The 22,231-nt window shown below is 36.3% G+C and overlaps 4 protein-coding genes across 5 annotated transcripts; all 4 read right to left on the reverse strand.

The window, feature by feature from the left end:
* Positions 1 to 354: 354 nt before the first annotated feature.
* LOC103957978 (TMV resistance protein N) lies at positions 355 to 5,774 on the reverse strand. Its single transcript, XM_048590223.1, has 5 exons — positions 4,139 to 5,774; positions 2,923 to 4,039; positions 2,547 to 2,822; positions 1,351 to 2,439; positions 355 to 1,251 (listed from the first exon to the last, which is right to left on the reverse strand). Exons 1-5 carry the CDS (start codon positions 4,858 to 4,860, stop codon positions 709 to 711), a joined length of 3,747 nt encoding a protein of 1,248 aa, XP_048446180.1. The 5' UTR covers positions 4,861 to 5,774; the 3' UTR covers positions 355 to 708.
* Positions 5,775 to 5,891: 117 nt separating this feature from the next.
* LOC125480054 (PH, RCC1 and FYVE domains-containing protein 1-like) lies at positions 5,892 to 9,169 on the reverse strand. 2 transcript variants are annotated; one of them, XM_048590300.1, is made up of 5 exons: positions 9,018 to 9,169; positions 7,875 to 7,961; positions 6,978 to 7,064; positions 6,775 to 6,861; positions 5,892 to 6,118 (listed from the first exon to the last, which is right to left on the reverse strand). In XM_048590300.1, the coding sequence occupies exons 1-5, from the start codon at positions 9,063 to 9,065 to the stop codon at positions 6,014 to 6,016; spliced, it is 414 nt and encodes a 137-aa protein (XP_048446257.1). In that variant the 5' UTR covers positions 9,066 to 9,169; the 3' UTR covers positions 5,892 to 6,013. The 2 variants fall into 2 exon arrangements, with proteins under 2 accessions (XP_048446257.1, XP_048446255.1); XM_048590298.1 differs by lacking the exon at positions 5,892 to 6,118 and adding an exon at positions 6,517 to 6,679.
* A 7,441-nt stretch (positions 9,170 to 16,610) lies between these two features.
* On the reverse strand, positions 16,611 to 17,689 carry LOC125476801 (disease resistance protein RPP2B-like). Its single transcript, XM_048583368.1, has 2 exons — positions 17,199 to 17,689; positions 16,611 to 17,120 (listed from the first exon to the last, which is right to left on the reverse strand). The coding sequence occupies exons 1-2, from the start codon at positions 17,508 to 17,510 to the stop codon at positions 16,611 to 16,613; spliced, it is 822 nt and encodes a 273-aa protein (XP_048439325.1). The 5' UTR covers positions 17,511 to 17,689.
* Positions 17,690 to 17,842: 153 nt separating this feature from the next.
* On the reverse strand, positions 17,843 to 20,560 carry LOC125476842 (TMV resistance protein N-like). Its single transcript, XM_048583429.1, has 5 exons — positions 19,980 to 20,560; positions 18,766 to 19,882; positions 18,390 to 18,665; positions 17,913 to 18,282; positions 17,843 to 17,850 (listed from the first exon to the last, which is right to left on the reverse strand). The coding sequence occupies exons 1-5, from the start codon at positions 20,495 to 20,497 to the stop codon at positions 17,843 to 17,845; spliced, it is 2,289 nt and encodes a 762-aa protein (XP_048439386.1). The 5' UTR covers positions 20,498 to 20,560.
* Between the last annotated feature and the right edge of the window lie 1,671 nt (positions 20,561 to 22,231).

The following is a 22,231-nucleotide window of genomic DNA, read 5'->3' on the forward strand; positions in this document are numbered from 1 at the left end:
CAAGAGGTCCTGGAGGCCGAGAACAAACGTGTTTTGGAAAGTTTAAAAATATAGTTTTCGATATATTCTACAAGTTCCAACCACGTTTAAAATAGTTCAGTTAGGCAACATCTGCAGCTGAAGTTGCATTCTGAAAATAACCAAGCCGAAATTAACCCGGTACGACAAACTTCTTCTCATCCTGCACATAAATAAATATTCACTGTTTGGTTGCGTCTTAGTCTTGCCATTAAGAATCTAGTTTCAGTTTGAGTTCAAAATGTACAGACAGCTTCCTTGTCCGTTTTCACATATCATGATCGGCACTGTCCAAGCATTGTTACATTATTATCCCTACAGCTACTTATCTGTTCATAGCATAGTAAATTTTGCTTGCTGATGTGAAAATGTCATAACATATATTGCTTACATATCTTCCATACCTTGCACTTTTTGTTGAAAACTTATTTACATAATACGACTTTGCATCTTTTTTGGTTCAATTTGACATAGATGAGAGACGCACATTATTAACTGTATCTACACATACTTCATTGCTGGATCAAATAAATTAGCTTTGAGGGAAAAATAAATAATCAAATATCAGGTGGGTTATACTGGGATTGAGATGGTGACTTACTAACATAGATTCTGAGAAAAAGCACCATGTTTAGCTTTCCAAGTACGACTCTGAAGCATTGAATGGTTAAATAAAGCAGAAAGCAATTTTTATTCTTCCTTCTGCCTTTTGTGAGCTTGTTCTTGGTCATCAAAACTACCACTTTCACTTGAAGCTGCTTCTTCCCAATATCCATGCGTTCGCTTCAAGATTTTCAATGTTCGGTTGAGCTCTTCCAAATCTTGCTTGTAAACCAAACGAGCCCCACACATTTTCACCAGATTTGGCATTGTTCCTGACATTGTTCCTGACCATGTTCGGTCGAGTTCTATTTCAAATGAAAACTGTTCCTGACATTGTTCTCGAGACAAATAAAATATCCAAAGGTGTTCTGGCACCATATGCTCTGTTGCACCAATACGACAAGAAATCCCAGGCAAACAGTTAAGATTGACAAAATTTACACGGAAAATTTCGAAGTTTCCCTTAGGTAGTGCAAAAGCAACGCAAAAAGCAATTCCCATCCAGCTGCTACATGATTGAGGAGGTAGCTCCACGTTTAGCGAATGTCCCACAGTGTGTTTGTTGAACCACTCGGGAATCCCCTTTCCGGGGCATACAATGTAATTACGACCCAAAGAACGACAGTTTCCCTGCACCAATGTAATGCAATTCAGAGAACAGAGAGAGAGAGAGAGAGAGAGAGAGAGAGAGAGAGAGAAGGACAGAGAGAGACAGAGAGACAAGAGTACCTTACTGGCGAATTTCACGATCCTTGAACATATTGTATTCATCCAGTCTTCATCTTCAACCAATGTAATGCAATTCAGAGAACTGAAAGTAAAATCATAAATATTGGCAAATCTGCTGCTCAACTTCGAGGGATCCGACAACCTTTTCAAGGAGGTACAATCATCTACATCTACGTGTAATTGGCTATTTGACGGAAGATCTGGCAGTTGCTCAAGTCTTTGGCACCCATTCAATAAAAGAGACTCAAGTCTAGAAAGGCATTTGATGCTTGCTGGAAGGGTAATAAAATTGTTTCTACTAAGATTTAACATTCGTAAAGAGGACAAGTTATCCCCAATATCATGGGGGATATCACCTTCACCAAGATCACAATTGTATAGTACTAAGAGCTCCAAACAACGCAAATGATTTAAAGAAGACAACACCAAACCCGAACAAGGCTCTTCGCTCTTTCTAATTCCAAATAAGCGGAGAAGGCCCCACTCTTCCCTTGGCATAACCATTGATCCATAAGCAAACAGGTTTTTGAGATTTTTCATATCAACAAGTGGCTCTCTTATTGCGTTTCCCCCCATACGAAGTTCCTCTAAAAACTCCATCTTCCCTGGGAGTTTTTCGATTTTTGAACTTCCGCAGACCCACAGCGTTTTAAGAGACTTCAAATTACAAATCTCAATAGGAATATCCAACAGATTTACGCAATAAAAAATATTCAGTACAGTAAGTCCAACCAGATGTCCAATTGTTGAAGGTAATTTCTCAATCGCAGTCCAACCTAAACCAACCTTGGACAAATTTTTCATCTGCTTTGAAAATTCTGGAATCTTTTTCACTTTGAAGCATCCATCAAGTTCTAAAACTTCAAGGGAATCCATTTCTAGCTCACTTGGGAGACTCTTAATACTTTCACAGTTATCAAGTCTCAAAACTTTAAGTCTTTTAAGAACTGCAAAAGACGGGTGTACCTCAACCAAATTAGTACAATCCTGAAGAATCAACTCCTCAAGATTTTGAAGACCAGTAAAATCTGGGGTACTTATCAATTTATGTGACTTGCTAAGATCAATATATTTCAAGTTGGGGAAATTCTGCAGAATACAAGAAATAATGTATATAAGCTTCCAATTCCAAAAACCTTACAATTTTATTGGACATAAAAAAATTGTTAAATAGCATTCATTGGGTATATTCTTACCTCTTTTCCATCCCAAAGCCGAACAAGTTTGCTATCACGCATTTGTAGTTCAGTAAGGAAACACGGGTGAAAGCTTGGTGGAAGAGACTTGGAAGGATACAAACTCCAATTCATAATTCTCAAGGAACATGGAAGAAATTTGGGACTTGAAGAAACGATCAAATTGTCAAATTCCAGAAACCTCAGTCCAGACATGTTAGAGAAGGCTTCGCAATTCCAGTGCACCTCTTCTTTTTCGGGTAACCGTAGGCTTATGGCTTCAATAGCTCTTGTCCCCTAATAACCAAGAATGTAGGAAATGTCAATTTCACATTTAGTATCGTGCCAAAAAAATAATATCTTCTATCAAACTTGGTAATCTTACATAACTTCTTACCGTATTGTTCATGAATACATGAAAAATGTCATTGGGAAGCCACAACCTACTCCGCTGGCCAGGCTCTTTAGACTCGTTACCAACAATTCTCCATGCCATTTCTTGTATCAAATCATGCATCCCTATCCTGCTGTACTTGACTGAAGTATCATACAGGAAGCATTTTTCAGAGGTCAGAAGAGATTTCTCAATTAGAGCATCTATCAAGATCCGGCTTGAAATATCAAAGGAATTGTCTAGCATTTCAATTACTCGCTGCGTGTGCTTCCCCTTGTGAAAACATGCAACATCGAGAAAAATTCTCTTCTCCATCTCTTCTAGTCCATCATAACTTATTTTGAGTTTATCAAAAATTGTTGGATTAGGAATTTTCTTTAGATTATCCCGTGCACTATTCCATGCATCTAGACCTCTCTTAAACAAAGCCGACCCCAAATGTTCAAGAGCTAATGGAAGGCCTCCAGCATGATTAATGAAATACTTAGACAGTTCCAAAAACCCATCTTCGGGCAGATCTTTCTTAAAGGCATGTTGACTAAACAGAGCAAGAGCTTCATAATCATTTAACAACTTGACGCTATGACATAAAGTTATGCCATGCTGGACTAGCAAACGTTCATTTCTAGTTGTAATGATAATTCTACTCCCACTACCAAACCAAGCTTCTTTTCCAGCTAGTACTTGTAGCTGGTTTATTTGATCCACATCATCAAGTACAAGAAGAACCTTTTTGTTGCGTAAGCACTTCTCAGTGTATATGATTCCCAACTGTTGATCCCGAACTTGCTCAATCTTTTCTTTCAAGATTGGGAAAAGAAGTTGTTGTTGAAGACTAACTGGAGTACGATCTCTGATATTTGAGAGAAAGCAATAAACTTCAAAATGATGGAAGATTCTATCATAAACTAGCTTGGCAAGGGTTGTCTTACCGATGCCGCCCATCCCCGTTATCCCTATAAAGCGAACATCATTGGCATCATGAGCTAATAGCGAACCTAGTTGCTCAAGCCCAGAATTAATTCCGACTAATTTCTGTGAGGAATCTGACACGGTGAACGCAGCTTGCACTTTCCTCCACACGATGTTGACGATTTTTTCAATAAGCTCACTTTCACACCTACAAGGTATAAAATAACCAATAAAAAATACATAAACGAAGCATTCAAGTTTGACTCTGTTAGGACATGGGAATTTAAAGTTGTTCATGCATGCTTACTTGGATTGCTTTGAATGCCAACCAGAAATTTTGGACAATCTTTTTAGATCAGCTTTCCATTGGACAACCTTCTTTTTATCTTCGGTAGTGATGAACTTTTCTTCATGCTCTGCGAAGGCTTTGGCAAAAGATCCCCGTTGATTTCCAACGTCAGATGGATCTGTCTTGTAAAAGACCGGCAGAACTGAGTTCCTAGCTTCCATGCATTCAAGAATGGCTGTAAGTTCATTCAAGCACCATTTGGAAGAAGCATAGTTTGGTGAAAGAACAACGATTGCAATATGCGATTCTTGTATCGCACTCGGGAGCTCAAGAGGAATACTTGTTCCTTCTTCAAGCTCTCGATCGTCAAGGAAAGTTGTAATTCCTTGGAACTTGCACAATTCGCGGTATAAATGGGATACGAAACCCTCGCGGGTGTCTACACCCCTAAAACTCAAAAACACATCGTACTTCCATCGAGGATCTGATTCGAGAGAAAGAAGTTGGGCAGAGGCTCTTTGGGTGCTCATCGCCATTGCAAAGAAAATGAAAAGTGAAAGAAAAACCACGATCAAAATACTCACACAAAAGTATGAGCAAACCAAAAGAGAGGTTTTGGGGGAAGGAAATAATGGAAGAGAGAGAGTGAAAGTCGTGGGGAAGCCAAGTGAGATAATAAGAATCAATCCAACAAGAAAGCGAGAGACCAAGAAGCGGACTTTATTGGATGAGGATCCCATTCAGATCCAAATGGTATGGATTCTAGAGACCCTCACATTCTAACCATTCATCGTATATTATACAATTAATTTTTTTTAAATACTATTTGTATATAATTTTAAATAATAAAATTTATATGATTTATGATCGTATGATTTATGATAAACAGTTAAGATGTGAGGATCTTAAATCCCAACCATTTGGATCCGGACGGGATCCGAAGGACCAAATCCATTATTGACAGGTAAATTGCACAAATAGATTGAGAAAAGTAAGTGTGAACAGGCAGCGCTCTACCTACTCCTACTCCTAGTTGCTCAAGCCCAGAATTAATTCCATGCATTTTGAACGCGGTTTCCAACTGCTTGATGGACACTTTTCAAGTACTTGCAGGATGCTTTCCAACCACTTGCTTAGTAAGACTGCAGCAATTACTGATTAGTGAGATTAATTTAAAGTGAATATGACCCATGAAATGATGAAGAGAAATTAGTTGAGCTTGAGGCATATCATCAAGGATTATTAACTCTTAAATGTTAATTAACAAATCAACGCTAGTAGTTATTTTTTGATTAGATTCAAAACAAGTAGCTTTTAAATTTTAATTAACACCGAATAATTAACTAAATTCCCTTACAAACAAATGAAAAGTGAACGAAAAACCACGACGAAAATACTCACACAAAAGTAGGTGCAGACCAAAAGAGAGGTTTTGGGGAAAGGAAATAATGGAACTGGAAGAGAGAAAGAAATAAAGTTGTAGGGAAGCCAAGTGGGACAATACGAATCGATCCAACAAGAAAACCACAAATTGAACACCAACAGACTTAATTGACAAGGAAATTGCAGAAACAGATTGAAAAAAGTCAGTGTGAACAGGCTGGACGGCTTCCATTTATTCTTTTTTTGGGGCCCCATTTATTCTGAACGGTTTCCAACTACTTGTTGGACGGCTTCCAATCACGTTATACATGTTATACATGTCTCTTTCAAGATTTTTCACACTTCGGTCTGTTTACTGTTGGGATCCACTACTTTTCTATGCTTCATCTTTTTTCAAAGCTACAAGCTTCTTCTTTATTGATTTGGCGGTAGAAGGAGTAATTTCTTCACTCTTCCGAATTACTCAAATTATCCAAATAAGTACTCCTTTCGTGTTTGTCATTGAAAAGATTATGAAAATACTTTCAGTTTGAATTCATAATCTGGAGAGCCACTATCTCGTGCACCACTAGCAGAACTATCACTAGGACTATTTGATGTCAAGTGCTTGCCACCCTGAAGTACCCGAAAACATGATAAGCAGGCAGTCATTCAACAGGTGTACTTATACATATCGAAATGTAAGAGAAACTTTCATACATCCAAAGTCTATGTGCGTGTGTGATTTCACCATATGAAGGTTGGATGACTACAATAAAATCATATGAACTGAACTATAAGGTTGGATGACTCATTTAGAATACACACACACACACACACACACACACACACACACACACACACATATATATTAAACATATAAAGTATTAAAAAATAAGATAAAAAAATGTCTATAAAAAAAGAAAAATATATATTTAACATGCAAAAACACTATGTCTATGCAAGGAGGAGTTTAATTTCTTTAAGAATCAAATACCTATATAACACAGATCACTGCAAGACAAGAGAAAACATAAAATTTAACCACAAAAGACGTTTCTAAGTGGGCATATTTACATCAAGGTAGAGGCCTCCATCACTCCATCCGTCAATTTTCGAACGCCCACCTCTGCCAGAGGAAATTAGTGCTTTAAGGCCTGCAATCCACACTTGCGCCTCAACTTTGTCCTTGCAAATCTGGACGCAAATAACAGATTATCATAAATATTGTTATTGTAAATAAAAATAGGAAACAATGTAAAGACAAATAATTTTGAGCTTCCACCACTAACCAGATCAAGAGACCGCGTTCCGTTATTGTATGGAAGAGAAAATGATAAATAGTCCTTTTCAGGACGTAAATATCGGTGAAAGACAGCCTGTAACAAATTTTGGAGCAAGATGAAATTAGAATAAGCATCGCTAGAAGACTTAAATTTAAACTGCAGTAAATCTATGCCAATCATGTACTAAAAAATTATATCAAATTGCTCACAGTTCTTTGTCCAGGAACAATTCTTGTGAAAGAAGCCAACTTCAAACTTCTTTCACTACTTGAAATCCAGATCAAAGTTGATTCGTCCTGAAATTATTAAATGCAGCAGTAAGTAGAAAATAGAAAGAATTTAAGCAGACAAAATTTGTGAATTAAAATACAATAAATATAATCACAGGCAAGAACCATAGAAGGCTAGTGAAATGGTATCCCATTAGCAGTATTTTACATTGCATACATCAAAACACAAAGTAGCATGGTTATGCAGCAACGTAGCAGCACAACTAATGCCAACTGACATTTAACATATTCCAATACCTTACAAGGTGAATTGTATAGTCTATCAAACCTTCGTAGCTATTAATGATATGTTTCTCCAAGAACTATAGACCATATTTTGCCTTGACTGACCTCAAACTACACTACGAATAAGTTCTCAAATCTCTTATCCAAATTAAATATGCCATAGAATCTGGCAAACTGCCTACTGTACCCTTTGGTTCCAATCTGCCACATGGATCGGAACCTAAATTAACTCAGATTTCCCCTTCAGTTATTAATTTAATTAGCAGAAGGGAAACTTGATAAATTTTATCTTTTCCGTTATAAGCACAAATGGAAATTGTATGCTTGTGGGAGAAGATGGAAATTACCTAATTGACACTACATTACCACTGCTAAGCAGGAAATTCAATTAAATATGTTTCGTAGCATTCTTGACTTCATCCTTTTATAAATTTTACTGTCTGTTCATGCAGGAATTGTGGAATAAATTTTTTATTTCAACCTTAATAATTGAGCACACCATGTTCTTTTCCTTCCATGGAGTGGACAAACCACCAATATTTTAAAAATAAAAAATAAATCCTAATAGAGAAGCTTTAGATACAAACTTACAGTAGAAAGTCTAAATGGACAAAACTTAGGCTTTCCCTTACGACCATATTTCAGTAGTTGAGCACCCTTCTTCAAAGCAATTATTGCCTGAAAATCATTTAAGAATCAGTCAAAACCATGAGAAAGATATGAAGGGCGGATAAACGCTGTATGAACTAAACATAGGACCATAATAACCCACACAAAAGAGTTGTATCATTTATACTCGAATATAGAATTCTACACCATATCAAATGCTATTCTAATTATAACGTTACCCTGAACTCCATAACGCGTATAGTAATGACTTTTTGACTTCCAATTCAAGAAACATACCAATTTAGTTCTCATTCAGTTACAAGTTACAACCTTCCAAAACATATCATAATTCATAACTGTTATCCTGCGACTAAGAGAATAAATCGCTAAATCCAAACTTTTAAGATATTAAGAAACCCTATGCGTCTTCTAAAGTTACTATAAAAACTGTTCCAACTAGAGCAGCAGGTTTTACACCCTGCGAAGAAAGTAAAATGTGGTTTCCATGCAATGCCATTTCCATTAGATCACTTTGTCGCAATAATCACTAGACATTTATCGTTCGAAGATGTCAGTACTTTACATATGCCTCAGAGCAAACCCAGTTGCCGATATGGAAAATGCACATGGGAAAAATACAAAATTAAAAAAGGTTCGAAACTTCGGCCCTGTTTGGTTCTGTAAAAGCACCCATACTGCATCCATTGAGCCGAAAACGATGAACCCAGAAGTGATCCTCAAAACCAAAACCTTGAGAAGAATATGTTCCCACTAATTATATCTAAAAAGTTGTATGTCAATTACCAAATCAAAATTCCCTCACATTTTTAACATACCTGAAGATTATGTTCCCAGTAATTATATCTAGAGAGTTGTTTTTCAATTACCAAATCAAAATTCCCTCACATTTTTAACATACCTACAAAACTTAAAAGTATCAAGCTAAAAATAAAGAGCTCTCCATCCAATTTCCACTTTTTGGAGGAGGAAAAAAACAAATCTTCTGCTTTTCTAAGTAATTAAACAGACAAATAATTAGGAATTTATTTCATTTTCTTTGTATTTTTTGATACATTTGCAAAAACAAAAAAGAGGCAAAGAGAATTTAGAGAGAAAGAGACCGACCTGGTCGATGTCACGGTTGGCATTCCCGTAGCTAACAAGATCTGCCATTCCATGTGACAGAAATTACCGTAACGCCACCACCCTCTCCGATCCCCCGCCGGAGCTCCGTTCGTCATCTACCTTCCAACTGTCTCTCGCGCCTCCGTGCAATACCATCAACGGCCACGTCACCACCACCACAACCACCACTACTCAGCTCTCTCTTTCTCTACACTGCGCGGCGCAGATCTGCCGAAACCCTAAGACCTCCAGTTCTGATCTTTGACTCCGAGCAAAGAAGAAACTGAGCTCGAAGCTGTGGACTGTTGGGAAGCTGGTTGCGGAGAGACCGACGGCGGGTTGAAAAACGAAGAGGGCCTCAGAGAGGAATTTAGGGAGTGAAAGAGAAAAGAGAAGGGACGAAAGGGCGTCGGAGAATGGGACGGGAGGGGAAGCGGACCGGACGAAGGAGCGAGGGAGGGAACAGAAGAGAGAGAAAATTCACTGGAAAGAGAAAATTTAGAGGGGGGTGGAGTGGGGGCCGTGGGGCGTGTCCGAGTCTGTAAAAAGCACAACTGGTCAAACGTGTGAAAAATTGAGTACTACCGATCAAATAAATCAAACTCGCAAAATAAAATAAAATAAAATATGTATCTTCTAGAATTTTAGAATTTGATGCAACTGAGTGCGTACTTGTTGAAACTACATGATGTTAGAGATTTTAATAATAAATATATAAATTATTTTATATATATATATATTATATTGACTTGGTGCTGCATTGTTACAATTTTTAGTTAAAAAAATATGATGCTTACTCAAATTGTATGGATAAAATTAAAAGATATAAATAATTAAAATTTACTTTCTGAAAATTCTAAATAGAAGATATGTCTTTTGGGTCAACACTATTAAGAAGGGTTATATATCTTCAACTAAAATAAAAAAACTCGATGAATGGGTGCTTTAATGCCTATAAATACCTATTGTGACATAATGTTTCACACACAATTTCAGAAATTTATTTTTACATTCCTTGTTCTCTCTTCTCTCCATCACATTCATACAATTTCCTTCTACTTATTTCTAAGGGAATGCAATTCGGTTTTGCTAATCGAATATTTTATACTTTGTTATATCCTCGAAGTGACTTGCCAAGAACCCTTTAACAAACTCATTCTAGTGGGGGCAAATAACACTTTAAGGAAACGATTCAAGTTGTACCTCAAAGTCATCATTCAGATTATTCTCTATAGAAAATTCTCTATATTTTTATATTTACTCTAACACATGACCAAGATGGAAAGTTACTCAAAGTTTTTCTTTTTATAAACAAGGTTAAACAAGCCACTAATTAGATGTGTCCTCCTCGTATGTTGTTTTTAAAAACGTTTTGTTGTAAGACTAAGATTGCAGCAATCAGTTTTGGTTTTCTCTTTTTATATAAGTAGTGTCGACCGGCCATATAAGTATAACTTTTCTTTCTTGCAAGAGTTTTATTTGTTATTTTCCAAAGGTTCCATTGCTGGAAATTGGCGAGGTGTAATGTCTTCAGCCAAATTTGAACTGAATGTAATTGTAGTCTAAGTTTTGTGTTTCGTTTTTCGTTTTGTGCTACATAAATGTTTACGTAACTACTCATATACATTATGATATATTCAATTTCAAAAACACTTTATCATTATAAGATTGTGGTTAGACTTTAGTGATGATTTTGGGTCCTTGTAAGAGTGCAAGTGATGCATCCTTTTCTTCTTTACGGGTGGTATTAGGTTTGAGCGTTGCGAGAATAGCACGATGATGATAATGGCCTTCATTAGGAGTGATGTGGTGAAAAGAGAAGCGACCAAGTTGTACGTTGGTCTACACACAAGAAGGACTGGAGAAGGGTAGAGAAGGTATTGCACAAGTGAAGGTGGGTTAAGAACTTTAGAGGGATTTGGTGGCGGTTGTAACACCGAAGGTAGCAGATTTTGAACCCAAACGAGGAGAATGTAGGAGTGTGTGAATACCTACAATTGCACCAATGTTTCATAAATCCATATTAATTTGTGCACACGAATGTCATTGATTTGTATTAAGGAAATACATGGACGAATATTCTATGCATTTTTAAGTGGAGAAAATCCAACAAAAAAACTCGACTCCTTTGTAAACATGAATATCAATCAATAATGTGCGTGTTAAAATATAGTCATTCTTTACTTCCTAAAGATAAAAGAATGAATGCATGAACTCGAATGCATAAACGAGTTTTTGGTTTGTTTGAATATTAGGAAGTGTTTTCTAATAACTAAAAACACTTATAACTAAAGTCTTGTTTGATATTGTTTTTTCATCAAAAGCTATTTCACTTTAAAATTAAGCATTAAAAAAATGTCTAGTAAAAACAAAATATCTTGCTTATTTTAAAAGCAGTAGCCTCCAGACATTTTCTTTGAAAGCAGTATGCATGTTGCTTTTAAAAGTTATTTTCATAAAAAGTTGAGTTGAATCTTTAATATATATTTTCAATTCCTTAATACCCTTATTAATTAAAAAAAATTATTTATCTTTTTTACTTGGTTTTATATTATGTTGATAAAAAGAAGAGTTTTATTACACTTATTTTTTCTCGCTCACACTTTTTGTATTGCGTCCCTCCAAGACTTAGTAGCTAAGAGCTCGTTTAGATGTGCTTTTAAAATGATTAAATGCGCTTTTAGAGAAAACATTTTTGGGTTTCGAAAGCACTAAAAGTGCTTTCTGCATTAGTGCTTTCTGCAAGAAGCATCAGTTATGTGATTCTTCTAGGAAGCACCTTAAGTGCTTTTCCAGAATTTACTTGCATCTTTACTAATGATTGGTTCTAAAAACATTTTCACCAAAAGCGCTTTCAATCATTTCAAAAACACATCCAAACAAGGTCTAAACTTCTTTGGCAAGCAAAATTTTGGGGAGTTCTGACGTACAGTCCAATTAATGTGAGAATTTTTAATTCTTGTAGTTTTGTGTAATATTCTTCCATACTTACGATGGGAACTTTTCGTATATTTACTGCACCATTAGTATAACAATTGCAATTTACATTCCATATTGAGCACTTTCATCAATAGTTTTAAGTTTCGGTTTTGATTTACGGGTGTGCTATCCACACACCCCTTTTGGTGGATATCCAAATCAGGATGTGTCAGCAGGAGAATCAAGTGTTCAAATGTGAGTACAAGTCTAAGGGTATTTAGGCTGGGTAGTTTTGAATTATAATATCTTATCGATGCTTTAAATCCCTTTTGACTTGATAAGGGAATTTGTGAAATTGTTATATAATCATTCATGGTGTTGTGTATGGATCTTTTTAAGATTTTTGTTTAAGCAATTGGTTGAATGATGATCATGTTAGTCATTATGTGGATAAGTAGAATCAAACAATTTGGCTTTGTTTTGTCCCAATTGATCATGTCTCTAGTGAAATTGTAAATTCATTTTGATGCTTGTAAATCAAATTGTACTTCGGCTAAGCAATTTGTTGAATTATTAATTTATTACTTATTGTGTTCGAGTAAGTGAAAGTTAGGAAAATTTGTTGTTAATTGAAGCTTAACATTATTATCGTTAAGTTTGTCCGGATAAGTGGGAGCGAATAACTTCGGTTTGCTCTATAAGTAAGTTCATACTGTTATACATATATATTGGGCATCAATAATCTTAAGCCAATTATGCGTTATGTATATTGAGAGCAGAAACTTACTATTGAAGTCGACAATAACTTCATCTTCCTCGATTCTTTAAAGATCAGATTTATTCTTACATGCAATGAGTATGATTTAATTTTCTTTAGTTTGAGAAGCCACGTCAAAATAGCCAAAAACCCCTAAAACCTGTGGGACTTTGTTCTTCAAGAAACGTTCCTCGTCATTAATATGTTTGCTCGCGGTAATTGTGGCCTCTCGGGCGAATCGATGACTGCATCTTTGATGCACTTGCTAGTACATCTGAGAATTCTTAATTAGACTTCAGGGGGTATTCACGTTTGGCATATGCCTGCTCTGACCGAGATCTATCATCATCCCGCCGCTCCTATCAACGCTTACTTACTTATGAGCAAAAGGGGTTATAAAAAAAATAATCAGCCCTTTGAATAAGCCGATAGAAATAGTTGCATGCAAAAGAGATCCCAATTCCGTTTGTCCGGTTAAGCAAATAAGGAGGGAATATGGTAAGCAGTTATTTGAAGCGCATGTTCCACCAAGGTGGCTGTTTTGCTTTCTGATTTCTCTCTCAGCTTTTCTTACATGATCGATGCTTTTATCTATGTACTCACCCATGAATAATACTAAAAAGAGAAAAACTCACACTATAGGTATATAGCACCTTATGTTTACACATTTTCGCAAACCCTAACCCTAATTCGACAACCCTAACCCTAATTTTGTTCTTTTGTTAACTCTGAATGGTGGCAGCTGGCAGTGCATGGCGGTCCACTAAGGGACCAGAGTAGTTTCGGGTCCATCCTAACAACTGTGTAAAAAAATTTCTAACAACATGAAAAGAAGATGAATTGTCCTTGTGAAGAAATTAAGTCAAACGACATCATAGCTTATATTTTTCTAACAGTTTTGTTTACTTTGGCTTTGTGGTTTCTTGAAACTCAAGAATAAGGTTTTAGAATCGACTTTAATGTTATTTCTAAAGCAACCTAATCAACTATTATTTGCAACCCTCCTCTTTGCCCTCTTTTTTTTTGTCAAACGATTCAAACCAGATTTCTTTGTATTTTTGTTCATATAGTTTCACATTTTTTACTGGTTACCCTGGTCTCTACATCCTACTTAGTTGTATTATACATTTTCTTTGATTCTCTCTATTAAATTTAGCAGATCTTTTAATTTTGTGAAGATTATTTCAATTGCTCATATTACGAGTTCGCAATTTTTTCTCAATACATAATGAAAAGCCCTCTCTCACAAAGAATTCTGGCTCAACCGTTGTGGCAGTGCCATGATTGCGAAATTTTCCCATGCTAGGGCTAGCCTATTTGCTGATTCGAAGCCAAAGAAGAAGAAAAAAATCTGATACCAAAAAGTAATTTCCCTGATCACTTAGTTTATAATCCTGAAAGCAACAAGGTGGGACATGATTTTATTGATGACGTGGATTTGGAAGAGTGGGTAACTTATGCTACTAATAATGGCAGTAGTATAATTGCATGATGATAACAGATAACCACTTGAAAGCCGCCTATTTGCTGTTTGGTATTTGGTTCGTGATGCAAATTATAATTGTGCTACTGATTAAAGTAGGGTGGTAAGTACAGCGAAAGAAGAATTCTTCTTGATGTGAGAACCAAGAAGTATATATAATGTAGGAACGAGGCTTCCAAAGGCTTGCTTTGCGGACAAGAAGCCAAAATTGCAAAGTTGATTTGACACAGCCACAAAACCTACCTACTTGGCATGGTCGCCTTCTTGCCATGCATATGGGACCATTGCATACAAATTAAGGATCACTTTCACTCTTTTGAGGACTTTTCATAAGTGCTTTTAAAAGATTAAAAATATTTTTAGATAGAATGTTTTTGGAACCAAAATTTAGTAAAATGCAAATTAATTCCGGAAAAACACTTGAAGTGTTTCCAGCAAGATGTACATAACTAGTACTTTTTAGCATGAAGCTTTTCAAGTGCTTTTGGAATCTAAACATATTTTTTCTAAAAGAGTTTTTAGTCATTTAAAAGTATTTGTCGAACAAGTCCTAATTCTCTTTTCGATTGGCCAACTACATTTTACCCAATTGGTTGTCTATCATTATCGTTACCATAGTAGCTAGTGAGCTTTTTAAAACCCGAAGGAAATATAGATGTGTAGTGGGAGGAAGACACAACAAACAAAACACCCATAGAGGTTCAGGAGATCCTCTACTCATCAAGTTCTTTTCACTTCGTAGTACCCCACCATGTTGTGACGAGTACAAACAAACTGCAAGTGTCACTAATTATTTATCAAGTTCTTTTGATATGGTCTCTTGATTATATATATATATATATATATATTCATATGAATTACATATGATCGTTAGATGATGATTGTATCAAATACATGTTACTATTGTAGCCAATAATATTAGCAGAAAAAAATAAAAAACAAAAAGTTGTTTGTATATTATATGTTTGATTTTGTCAAATGATCTGATATTTACAAATTTACTTAAGTTACCTGCGAAATAACACAACCCCAACACACTTGCACCAACATCTATGAAGATATGAAGATAATTCTTTGGCATTGCATCTGAGGAAAAGGCCGACTGCAGATTAAACGAAGGACCACCCAAAGCAGCCTAGCAGTTGCTAGTTAGGGCAGATGTTGCAGCCTTTGACACAAGGATGTACTTTGCTTGCTGAAACTTGATGACATCAAAGAGTATAAGCATGGAAGAACCCGTGAAGTACTACTAACTGCTAACACCAAATCTGGGCCCTTGGATGGTAGATAATATCCACTCATATCCACATTCTTCTTGGTTTCTAGCGTAGTTAGTAAAGTTTATGACAAGAGAATAAAATGAAAATATTTATTGGTTTATTTCTTAGTATTGAAAGAAATCTCAATATCGAATTCTACGCATGAATCAAATAAGAAAAAACTACATAATTATGGCATTTAGCCCAACAAATTGAAAAAAGCCCATACATAACGGTTATAGGTCCAGCAAGAAAATCTGAATGAAATATGGTAATTGGGTTTAAGCCCAAAATACAATCCACTAGCAGTTTCCATATGATTATTAAATTTGACTTCCACCTACCTTCTTCCAGCCCAGTCCGAATATTTAAAACCTCTTCACCGTCTTTGGACCATTAAATTCGGACTTTAATTTGCGTTGATAAAAAATTGTTTACAGGATAAAAAGTTTCTTCTCATCTTGATAAATGGTAATGTCCAAAGACGAAGTGTGTGTGAACATTTTTTATTTTTTATTTTTTTAAATGGATGGAGAGAGTAAGAGAGTGTGAGAGAATGTGAGAGCGGGAGAGAGTAGACAAAGATTTTTTTTTTATTATTATTTTTATCTTTTATCTTTTATTTATTTATTTTTAAATTGAAGACATTAAAAACTATATGTGGATGATGCTTTTAAAAAACAGTAAAATTTGTGTTCTTGTAATTACTAAATTGCCCATCATTTTTAATTGTATTCAGTTTTAATTAGAGAATTAAAATTGTAGTTTTATGGAATTTTAATTAACAACAAGAGTTATCCCTACAGCTACTTATCTGTTCATAGCATAGTAAATTTTGCTTGCTGATATGAAAATGTAATAACATATATTGCTTACATATCTTCCATACCTTGCACTTTTTGTTGAAAACTTATTTACATAATACAACTTTGCATCTTTTTTGGTTCAATTTGACATAGATGAGAGACGCACATTATTAACTGTATGTACACATACTTCATTGCTGGATCAAATAAATTAGCTTTGAGGGAAAAATAAATAATCAAATATCAGGTGGGTTATACTGGGATTGAGATGGTGACTTACTAACATAGATTCTGAGAAAAAGCACCATGTTTAGCTTTCCAAGTACGACTCTGAAGCATTGAATGGTTAAATAAAGCAGAGAGCAATTTTTATTCTTCCTTCTGCCTTTTGTGAGCTTGTTCTTGGTCATCAAAACTACCACTTTCACTTGAAGCTGCTTCTTCCCAATATCCATGCGATCGCTTCAAGATTTTCAATGTTCGGTTGAGCTCTTCCAAATCTTGCTTGTACACCAAACGAGCCCCACACATTTTCACCATATTTGGTTCATTTCCTCCAAATAGATAACATGTTTCAAATGAAAACTGTTCCTGACATTGTTCTCGAGACAAATAAAATATGCAAAGGTGTTCTGACACCATATGCTCTGTTGCAGAAATGCAACATGAAATCCCAGGCAAACACTTAATTTCGAAACTATAATAAGGATAGTTTTTCTTAGCAAAAACAACGCAAAAAGCAATTCCCATCCAGCTGCTACATGATTGAGGAGGTAGCTTCACGTTTAGCGAATGTCCCACAGTTTGATTGTTGAACCACTCGGGAATCCCCTTTCCGGGGCATACAATGTAATTATGATCCAAAGAACGACAGATTCCCTGCACCAAAAGAACCAATGTAATGCAATTCAGAGAACAGAGAGAGAGAGAGAGAGAGAGACAGAGAGACAAGAGTACCTTACTGGCGAATTTCACGATCCTTGAACATATTGTATTCATCCAGTCTTCATCTTCAACCAATGTAATGCAATTCAGAGAACTGAAAGTAAAATCATAAATATTGGCAAATCTGCTGCTCAACTTCGAGGGATCCGACAACCTTTTCAAGGAGGTACAATTATCTACGATTACGTGTAATTTGCTATTTGACGGAAGTTCTGGCAGTTGCTCAAGTCTTTGGCACCCATTCAACCGAAGAGACACAAGTCGAGAAAGGCATTTGATGCTTGCTGGAAGGGTAATAAAATTGTTTCCACGAAGATCTAACATTCGTAAAGAGGACAAGTTATCCCCGATATCATGGGGGATATCACCTTCACCAAGATCACAATAGGGTAGTGCTAAGTTCTCCAAATAACACAAACAATTTAAAGAAGACAACACCAAACCCCAACAAGTGGCTCTTTCTAATTCCAAATAAGCGGAGAAGGCCCCACTCGTCCCTTGGCTTACCCATTGATCCAGAAACACGCAGCGTTTTGAGATTTTTCATATCAACAAGTGGCTCTCTTATTGCGTTTCCCCCCATTTTAAGTACCTTTAAAAACTCCACTTTCCCTGGGAGTTTTTCTATTTTCGAACTTCCGCAGACATACAGCGTTTCAAGAGACTTCAAGTTACAAATCTCAATAGGAATATCCAACAGATTTCTGCATTCATTAATAAACAAACCTGTAAGTCCAACCAGATGTCCAATTGTTGAAGGTAATTTCTCAATCGCAGTCCCACCTAATGAAACCATGGACAAATTTTTCATCTGCTTTGAAAATTCTGGAATCTTTTTCACTTTGGAGCATCCACTAAGATCTAAATCTTCAAGGGAATCCATTTCTAGCTCACTTGGGAGACTCTCAATACTTTCACAGAAACCAAGGCTCAAAACTTTAAGTCTTTTAAGAACTGCAAAAGACGAGTGTACCTCAACCAAATTAGTACAAGACTGAAGAATCAACTCCTCAAGATTTCGAAGACCAGTAAAATCTAGGGTACTTATCAATTTATGTGACTTGCTAAGATCAATATATTTCAAGTTGGGGAAATTCTGCAGAATACAAGAAATAATGTATATAAGCTTCCAATTCCAAAAACCTTACAATTTTATTGGACATAAAAAAATTGTTCAATAGCATTCATTGGGTATATTCTTACCTCTTTTCCATCCCAAAGCCGAACAAGTTTGCTATCACGCATTTGAAGTTCAGTAAGGAAACGCGGGTTAAAGCTTGGTGGAAGAGACTTGAAAGGATACAAACTCCAATTCATAATTCTCAAGGAACATGGAAGAAATTTGGGACTTGAAGAAACGATCAAATTGTCAAATTCCAGAAACCTCAGTCCAGACATGTTAGAGAAGGCTTCGCAATTCCAGTGCACCTCTTCTTTTTCGGGTAACCGTAGGCTTATGGCTTCAATAGCTCTTGTCCCCTAATAACCAAGAATGTAGGAAATGTCAATTTCACATTTAGTATCGTGCCAAAAAAATAATATCTTCTATCAAACTTGGTAATCTTACATAACTTCTTACCGTATTGTTCATGAATACATGAAAAATGTCATTGGGAAGCCACAACCTACTCCGCCGGCCAGGCTCTTTAGACTCGTTACCAACAATTCTCCATGCCATTTCTTGTATCAAATCATGCATCCCTATCCTGCTGTACTTGACTGAAGTATCATACAGGAAGCATTTTTCAGAGGTCAGAAGAGATTTCTCAATTAGAGCATCTATCAAGATCCGGCTTGAAATATCAAAGGAATTGTCTAGCATTTCAATTACTCGCTGCGTGTGCTTCCCTTTGTGAAAACATGCAACATCGAGAAAAATTCTCTTCTCCATCTCTTCTAGTCCATCATAACTTATTTTGAGTTTATCAAAAATTGTTGGATTAGGAATTTTCTTTAGATTATCCCGTGCACTATTCCATGCATCTAGACCTCTCTTAAACAAAGCCGACCCCAAATGTTCAAGAGCTAATGGAAGGCCTCCAGCATGATTAATGAAATACTTAGACAGTTCCAAAAACCCAACTTCGGGCAGATCTTTCTTAAAGGCATGTTGACTAAACAGAGCAAGAGCTTCATAATCATTTAACAACTTGACGCTATGACATAAAGTTATGCCATGCTGGACTAGCAAACGTTCATTTCTAGTTGTAATGATAATTCTACTCCCACTACCAAACCAAGCTTCTTTTCCAGCTAATACTTGTAGCTGGTTTATTTGATCCACATCATCAAGTACAAGAAGAACCTTTTTGTTGCTTAAGCACTTCTCTGTGTATATGATTCCCAACTGTTGATCCCGAACTTTCTCAATCTTTTCTTCCAAGACTGGGAAAAGAAGTTGTTGTTGAAGACTAACTGGAGTACAATCTCTGATATTTGCGAGAAAGCAGTAAACTTCAAAATGATGGAAGATTCTATCATAAACTAGCTTGGCAAGGGTTGTCTTACCGATGCCGCCCATCCCCGTTATCCCTATAAAGCGAACATCATTGGCATCATGAGCTAATAGCAAACTTAGTTGCTCAAGCCCAAAATTAATTCCGACTAATTTCTGTGAGGAATCTGACACGGTGAACGCAGCTTGCACCTTCCACCACACTCTATTGACGATTTTTTCAATAAGCTCACTTTCACACCTACATGGTATAAAATAACCAATCAAAAAACATAAGCGAAGCATTCAAGTTTGACTCTGTTAAGACATGGGAAATTAAAGTTGTCATGCATGCTTACTTATATTGCTTCGAATGCCAACCAGAAATTTTGGACAGTCTTTTTAGATCAGCTTTCCATTGGACAACCTTCTTTTTATCTTCGGTAGTGATGAACTTTTCTTCATGCTCTGCGAAGGCGTTGGCAAAAGATCCCCGTTGATTTCCAACGTCAGATGGATCTGTCTCGTAAAAGACCGGCAGAACTGAGTTCCTAGCTTCCATGCATTCAAGAATGGCTGTAAGTTCATTCAAGCACCATTTGGAAGAAGCATAGTTTGGTGAAAGAACAACGATTGCAACATGCGATTCTTTGATCGCACTCGGGAGCTCAAGTGGAATACTTGTTCCTTCTTCAAGCTCTCGATCGTCAAGGAAAGTCGTAATTCCTTGGAACTTGCACAATTCGCGGTATAAATGGGATACGAAACCCTTGCGGGTGTCTACACCCCTAAAACTCAAAAACACATCGTACTTCCATCGAGGAGCTGATTCGAGAGAAAGAAGCGGTGCAGAGGCTCTTTGGGTGCTCATCGCCATTGCAAAGCAAATAAAAAGTGAACCAAAAACCACGATGAAAATACTCACACAAAAGCAGTGGTCTAAAAAAACGGTGCGGCCACCTAGGCGCTGGGCGGCGGTGCTCGGCCGCGATTAACCCGAAATTGTTTCTAAAATCGGCAAGGTTGTTAGGCGGCGTGCTGTCTGGGCAGACGCTAGGCGGTCTGGTGGGACGCTGGGTGGTTTGACGGCCTGAGAAAGAACATCTGTAGCGAGACCCGATTTGTCTCCCCGAGTCTCGCCATCTCCCTCTCAATGTGCAAACAAAATCGATACGAATCAATCCAACAAGAAAACAACAAAATAAAGACCAAGAAGCAGACTTAATTGGCAAGAAAAGATTGAGAAAAGTCAGTGTGACTACCTACTCCTAGTCCTGCTCCTTAATTGGACCAAAAATAATTATTCATTTTCTAGGGGCCTCTATGCATTCTGAGCGCGGTTTCCAACTACTTGCTGAACGATTTCAAACTGCTTGCTAGACGGGTTCCAACCACTTGCTTGGTAAGATTGCAGAGTTTTCTGACTAGTGGGATTAATTTAAAGCGAAAAACCGATGAAATAATTGAGAGAAATTGGTTGAGGCTAGGCATCATCAAGGATTAACTTTTAAATGTTAATTAAAAAATCGACACTAGCTACTAAGTTCTTTTTATAGATTAGATTCAAAACAATTAGCTTAATTAACACCGAATAAATTAACCAAATTATGAAGAAGGAAGAATATTTTCTTAACAAAGAAACCCTAAGCTCTTTAATTCTCATTCATCATTTAAGTCTGATTTAGGCATCCGCAGACACCTGATTCATCATTAACAAAGTCTAACATGTTTATTCTTTTATTTGGTGGCAGATATTCGTTTCTAATTCTATTCCTCACTTCATCATTCTAACTATAGATTTTGTCCAGAAACAAAATCATTCTATTTATAGATAAACCAAGTAACACCGAATAATTAACAAGGGTAAAGATAAAAACAACAATAAAATGTGATGTGCAGGGTAGTGTAGTAGGGGCAAAATTAACAATTTATGCCGGAAAACGAAAATTATTTTTCCACTAAAAACAAAACAAGAGATGGAAATGTACCAAAAAGTCAGGATCGGTGGCTTACCCCTTCTTGTATTAAGTCAGCCATAGTTGTGGTGGAAAAAATACAGGAATTGTTCTGCTGCTGCTAGTCTAGTCCCATCCCCTGGCAACCCATTTCATCCGAGGGATGAAGGAGAGCGAATTAAGTACTAGTGTTCTGCGTCAATACTCAACTCTCAACTTTGGTTTTTTCAGTATTATTTAGTACTACGGTCTAGTGATATTACTCTTTACTTGAAATGAGAGGTTTTAGGTTTGATTCTTGTTAAAAGCAAATTTTAACCACATTATTAGAACTCATCTGTTGTGAAACTTAGGCCACTCTTCCTTAATATAAATAATATCGCTTATTCAAAAAATAACCTTGATTTGTTTAGTTTGGTTTTGGACGACCACGGGTTGGACTTGTGTATTTTGTACTTTTAGACTCTAGCCTTGACTTTAAATCTTTCTGGGAAGTTAATGGTGGATTCAACTGATGGTTTGAATTTTTCTTTTCAAATCAGTCTCTCACGTTCAAACTTTCTTATTCTTCTAAGTGTAGTTAGTGTACAATTTAGCTTGAATAAAATAAAAAACAATGGGGAAATTCAAGCCAATTTCATCCTTAAATAATAAAA

The sequence above is a fragment of a genome, unplaced genomic scaffold (genome assembly GCF_019419815.1).
Source record: "Pyrus x bretschneideri cultivar Hongxiangsu unplaced genomic scaffold, Pyrus_bretschneideri_v1 Contig1, whole genome shotgun sequence".
In the NCBI taxonomy this organism is placed as follows: Eukaryota; Viridiplantae; Streptophyta; class Magnoliopsida; order Rosales; family Rosaceae; genus Pyrus; species Pyrus x bretschneideri.